Source organism: Galeopterus variegatus, unplaced genomic scaffold (assembly GCF_000696425.1).
Source record: "Galeopterus variegatus unplaced genomic scaffold, G_variegatus-3.0.2 Scaffold1880, whole genome shotgun sequence".
Lineage (NCBI taxonomy): Eukaryota > Metazoa > Chordata > Mammalia > Dermoptera > Cynocephalidae > Galeopterus > Galeopterus variegatus.
In genome coordinates this window covers 209054-215816 of record NW_007727991.1, presented here as the reverse complement: position 1 = coordinate 215816, position 6763 = coordinate 209054, and the positions used below count along the sequence as shown (strand labels likewise).

General features: G+C 36.7%; 1 protein-coding gene across 3 annotated transcripts in view; it reads right to left on the bottom strand.

Moving 5' to 3' along the window:
• ATP2B1 (ATPase, Ca++ transporting, plasma membrane 1) overlaps positions 1-6763 on the bottom strand; it is a 117529-nt gene that overhangs the window by 56549 nt on the left and 54217 nt on the right. For all 3 annotated transcript variants that reach the window (XM_008579418.1, XM_008579419.1, XM_008579417.1), the window contains exon 2: positions 3389-3814. In XM_008579418.1, coding sequence (XP_008577640.1) covers positions 3389-3596 — 208 coding nt within the window. In that variant the 5' untranslated portion in view covers positions 3597-3814. The remainder of the gene's footprint in view (positions 1-3388; positions 3815-6763) is intronic.

Sequence of the window (6763 nt, the reverse complement as noted above, 5' to 3'; positions counted from 1 at the left end):
GTCCAGTACGGGCACGACACTGAGGGTTGCGATCCGTTGCCGGCCACGAAAAAAGACAAAAAGGAAAAAAAAAAAAAAACTATTAAGAGGAGGAAATATATGTACCTCTTTCTCAAAATCTTAACTCTTTACAAGCTGTGTGAGATGAACTTTTTTATAACAGGAGATACCTTATAGTATTTAAAAGCATGATATCCATAGTCATAGAGAAACTTTGGGTAAGTTTAACCTTTCTGTTCTATGGGTTTTTTGGCCGTAAAATAATAAAGGTGATATAAGGATAAAATGAGTTAATATTTATAAGTGCTAATAACCACCTGGAACAAAAAGTATTACATAGCATATATGTTACCTATCATTTTTGTTGCTGCTGTTCCTAAGAAATGCTTTGGCTTATTCCTCCAGACTTTATAGCAATCTGACATCAGCACTCCCAATATTTTCTGATTTTGTTTCTCCATTCATTTACCTCTTAAGCATTTATCACTAACTACACATTTCATTTTATTTCCTCGGGCATACAAATTTAGCTGCTTATTCTTGATCATGTTTCATTTATTATCATTTGCCTAGTTGATCAATGACAAAATGCTCACTAGCTTTCTGAGTGAATTATTTCTACTAAATTAAGCTAAAACTATGAGGATTCCTTTGGGAATAATATTCCTGTGAAGGCTGCTGCTGTTTTTATTTACACTTTCAACAACCGAAACACAAAAATAATGCTTAAAATGGCTCGTTTCACATTCTTTAAACAAACATTTCAAAATGACAAATTGTTTATACATAAACAGTGAAGACAATAGTTTGTACAAATTTTAGCAAATATTAAATTCACAATACTAGGAAGAACATGAGGAAGAACTTTCTAAGAATGAAAGGGAAAAATAACGCACCCATTTATTTAACAGCACAAAGCAACAACAATTCATATTAAATTTTGAGTAAGTGACTATTTCTAGAGATTATCCACAGCTTCCATCATGTTGTCAAATGAGACATAACCATCCCTTTCCCAAATTTTAAAAACCACTGTACTAGATGCAAAACTTTCAGTTAACTTGATTAACTTCAAAAATAATGTAAGGAGTACACCCCAAAATAGCTGCACAAAAGAACTTCAGTACAAACCAGTGAAAAATCCTATCTATAAAAATGGGAGGACACAACGGAAGGGTATACAGTTATTAGAAGAATTAACAGCAGAGAAATACAAAGACATGGTTGGGGAAGTGTAGTTAAGTGCAGATTTGAAACTAAAGTTCAATATTGCATTTATGAACAAACTATGTTGTTTACACTGAGGGCTCTTTAATGTTAACATCTCCTATCTATTTGGCAATTAAAACATCCAACAATTAGGTTTTAGATTAAATGTACTTACATACATACAAGTTCAATATTGCATTTATGAACAAACTATGTTGTTTACACTGAGGGCTCTTTAATGTTAATGTCTCCTATCTATTTGGCAATTAAAACATCCAACAATTAGGTTTTAGATTAAATGTACTTACATACATATGGTTAGAGTGAATTAGTGCTTCTACCAATTGCGAACAACATATTAATTTATAGATCTAAATCTAGAATGCTATAAAGTCAGCTAACATTTCAAAGTTGGTTTGCATAATGAACAAGCCCTGAATTTTGTCAAATTACTATTAAAGTCCATAGGTCTGTTCCTGATTCTCCGAATCTACACCAATAACAGGGATCCCAACCTACCTTAAAATGTACAGCATATCTAAGATATAACTAAGCAGTTCACGTTTCTGGTTTTTTTCTTCTTCCTTTTTGTCTTTCTTACTGACCGGTAACGGGATCGCAACCCTCGGTGTCGCACCCGTACCGGGGACCGGCAACGGGATCGCAACCCTCGGTGTTGCGCCCGCACCGCGCTCAGCCAGTGAGCGGGAACCGGTCTCCACATGGGATCCGAACCCCCGGCGGGAGCGCCGCCGCGCTCCCAAGTGGCGCACTCTCCAGTGCGCCACTGGGCCGGCCCAAGAAGTTCATGTTTCTAGTGGTTCCGTCTTGAAAAGATCAGCAAATCTTAGAGTTAACAGAGAAAGAACATACTCCAAGCAGTGTGAAGAGGCCCTTTTAAAGACATGTGTGAATACTGACGCTGACTTCCTCAAAATCTTGCTACCTCAGAGAAATCTACCTATCATTAAAATAATTAATAATTCATATAGAATTACATAATGGTTTTAAAGAAATTTTTGGTGTGATTTAGAATTCTTTAACAATTTTGAAAATGACTTTTTCCAGTTATATTAAATGTAATTACAAATGCAGCATGGCATAAGATGTTTCAGAAAAAAATGTCAAGAAAAACACTTTTGCATAATTTCTTTAAAACTTGCTTTAGAATATATACTAATATACTTTAAGATTTCATATTAATGATTTATCATCCTTACTAAAATAAATTGTGGTTACCAAACATTCATTCTCACGTGTCCCCCGGCCCCTCATGCGCCAAATTTGCAATTTGAAAATGCCTTCCTGAAACTTCCAAACCTAATTTTATGTTCGACATGATCAACATATAAAAGGCCATCTTTCTCAAATCATTTCAGAAACCATAATGTAATGAAGTTATAATGAATTTTCCTTTCTTGATGCTCAAAAAGAAACTTACTACAAATCAAGAATTATGAAACCAAAATCTTCTTTGAACACAGGCAAATTCAACATAATTCAAAGATTGAACTATTTTTCATCAAAGGAAATGTCTGCCAGATGAAAAACTGCCATCTAATCTACTCCATTTGCTTTAGGACATCCTGAACTAATTATTAAAGTTTAGGTTAAGCCCCATAAGCTAAAAACAACTCTGTCAGCTACTGGCAGTAACAACTATTTTAAGCCAGCTGGCAAAATGAAGGATAGTGAGCAGGGTTTATTTTCCCTGAATCCCCTGGGGGCTACCAAGCCTGGTTCCATCCTCTATAGTCAGAGCAGAAAGACAATCTTGTTATTGTAAACAGACAGCAATAATATGAAGAGTAGGACAAAGTATTTCCTCCCACCAATCTGAAATAACATAAATTAATCTGCAACATTATTTTTTTATCTACAGATACTTTAACTGCACCAATCTGATAACTAACCCTTTTTTTTTTTTTGTGACCGGTAAGGGGATCGCAACCCTTGGCGTGGTGTCGCCCGCACAGTGCTCAGCCAGTGAGTGCACCGGCGACCTCAGCGCTCCCAGTGCTGCACTCTCCTGAGTGAGCCACAGGGTCGGGCCCACTAACCCATTTTTAATGTCACTATAATTATGGCATAATCATACTACAGCCAAGATAATATAAGCATGTTTATTTATAAGCCAAATACACAGCACTCTCTTCAGGAAGGAATAAAAAAAACTCACCTTCATTGGGAGATGTTTTCAACTTGGTACAAATTCCATAAACGTCTCCATAGCTTTCCTGTATTTTTCGTAATGCATCTGTGGACCTGAGCTCCATGAGAGCCCGCAGCTCTGCGAGTGTAATTCCAAAGTCTCCATCATGATTAGCTTCTTTCAAAGAGTTTTTCACGCCACCATATGCAACTGAGTTGTTTGCCATGTCGCCCATTACAAGTATAATTTATTAGGAGGAAAATGTTTCCCAAAATAATCTAATTTTCACTTGATATATTTCCAAGATGAAAATCTTTTAAATATGAAAATCTTTCTTAAACCAAACACTCATTGTATGACTTTATAAAGCAGCATCAGTAGCAACATTTCCCAGAAAAGTATCTTGACCTTTGTCCCATGACTAGTTTCTTCACATCAATGAGATATACACATCTGCAAGAAGAAAATATTTAAGTTAATAAATTTTATCTAGAGTTTTATGCACATATGCATACTTTCCAAACATTATGAGGTAGCTAATCAAAGTACATAATTTATACATTAAAGTATTTGTGAATTATAGTCTCAAACCCTTAAAATTTTTTGCATGATAAAAGATTAAAGTATAACTCTAAATAAAATTGTATATCAAAAGACATTAAATCTCATTATTAAGTGAAACTGCATTTCACATGTCTGAATTTTATGCTCCATTCAGTATTACTGGTATTGATAGTTACCATTTAAGCACCTATGTTCCAAGCACTATGCTAGTTGTTTTAAATTCATTCTCTCTTTTAATCATCACAATTTAATCCCATAAGGTGTTATTACTCCTTAAGTAATTTTCATAGAAATTGAGAAGTTTTCTGTACAACAAACAAATGGCTGAAATGTCTGAGCTGGACTGTCTCCAAGCCCATCTTCCTTTTAATATATGGACCTCTCTCTCCAAATCTTTCGTATGGAATAGCCTCTGAAAGGCCAAAAAGCACAACAAACCCTTTAATGTGGTTTCCTGCAATTCTCCTTGGCCACTCTGTGCCTCCACCATCTTTTGGCTTTCTAAAACTATCTTCCACCATGATTTCTGTCACATGTCACTGCCTCAGGTCTTTCTCTGACCTCCTAGCTAAAGAAATTCTCTACTCCTCAGTCTTTTTTGTTACTCTATTTTATTTTCTTTGCTGACCCTTATTATCTGAAATTATCTTGTTTATTCACTTACATGTTGTTATTTTGTCTCCCTCCACCTACAATATTAGTTCTGAGGGCAGGGTTTGTCCATTACTATATCCTGAGAAAAGAGAATTGTGCCAGACACATGGTATACCCTCAGTAAAAGTTTGAGGAATGAATGGATGCATTACTTTAATTTCTTCAACATACCTTAAAGTCTTCCTATTATTCTAACCTACCTAAAGATGAGCTCTCAACTCTTCCATCTCCATATATATATCCTTTAAACAATTACCTCAAAGTTAACATGCCCAACACTGGATTCATATTATTCCTAATTAAACAGCTCCCTTCCCCAATCACCATTATTCTAATCACCTGGGCTTGAAATCTTATCTTTAATTCCATCCTCTCCGACTTCATTCAGTGACTAAGTTCAGTTGATTCTTCCTTTGAACAATTTCTTCTGTATAACACTCTTTCTTCCTGATCTTCAAGTCCTTATACGCAAATTATAATCACTACTCCACAGGTTCTTCCTCATTCTCATATCTCCTACATCTAATCCCTTGTGAATTCTGCTGCTACAGTTAGTTTTTAAAATAGGCTTTATGCCACTATATCCAAACCTACAGGATGAAACTGCAGTCCTATTGCTCAGGCCTTTTTGGCATTCAAGGCCAGGCTCCATTTTACTGATTCAACTTCTCTCCCTCCCAAGCAATCTACCCACCCTCTGCCCCCAAATATTTAGTAAATAAAATGTATGATGGTTAGAAACTAGGAAAGATACTGGTAAATGCAATTAACCTTCAGCTATGAAATTGTTATGAGGAAGTTTGTAAATCATGATATGTGGACCTCATATTCAGCATGTATCAAAATCACCTGGAGAGGTGGTTAAAACAGATTGTTGGCCCCACCTCCAGAGGTTTAGATTCAGTAAGATTAAGGTAATCATGATATGTGGACCTCATATTCAGCATGTATCAAAATCACCTGGAGAGGTGGTTAAAATAGATTGTTGGCCCCACCTCCAGAGGTTTAGATTCAGTAAGATTAAGGTGTGGCTCCATAATTTGTATTTCTAACAATTTCCCAAGTGATGCTGATACTATCAGTCCAGGGAACACACTGTGAGATCCACTGCAATAGAGAATGGACTAAAAACTTAGAATTCACACCAGCAAGTTGAGGAATGTTTGCTTGCCTTAATTTGCAAGGATGTGATAGTTACAAATTCGGTTAAGACATTCTTTCATTGCCTGCTTCCTCCCACTTCACAAATCCTTATGTTTGCCCAATTATTACCAATTTTACTCATCTAGTAGGCAAAGTAGGTTCCCTCCTACTCACACATCAATTATTATAATAACCCAACTTCAAAAACTGGAGAGAATGGTTATTTGATAATCTCCCTGAGTCTCCATACCCAAAATTTATTGAACATCACACCAACCCTAAAATATTTTTTTTATTCTTATGTACCAATCTGTCTTTTCTCTTGACAGAATTCAAACAAGAGAAAATAGTTACTTAGTGGATTCACCTAAATTCCTTAACAACAGGGATACATAATAGAGCTAGGATTTGAACCTATACTTGTGATTCAAAAAGCCATGCTATATTGCCTCCATTTTAGGTCTTCACATTAACTGGGACCTAAGGCAAGTTTTTGTAGGTCAAAAAACAATCAAGTAATACCAAACATACCAGTTTATGTAACAAAATCAGAATTGAAGAGACTGTTATGGATAGTTGTCATCTGCCACCTCAGCATCCTTTCCCATATCTCTCAGCAATAGCCCCACTTTGTTTAGGGATCTGCCCTTTCTCAACTCTCAAAACAGTCTGAGTGGGATTCTATCCCCAGACCCAGACATACCCCCCAGGCCATGCTAATCAATGGTTCAGAAATGTACATATGACTCCGACAAGGGCCCATGGGTGGCAATGGGATTTTTTTCTGTGACTATTGGGCAGAGACTTGTTTCTTTTTACTGAACTTAAATCTGAGAGATTTAAAGGGGATAGCCACTGAGAATGGATCTAATATAGAGGATGTGGAGGAGGGGGAGGGGAGAGGGGAGAGGGAGAGGATGTGTAGCCTAATATCTAACAAGGAGAGGGAGAGGGAGGAGAGGGAGCAGAGGGAGAGGGAGGAGAGGGAGCAGAGGGAGAGGGAGGAGAGGAGGAGAGGGAGAGGGAGAGGGAATGTGCCTG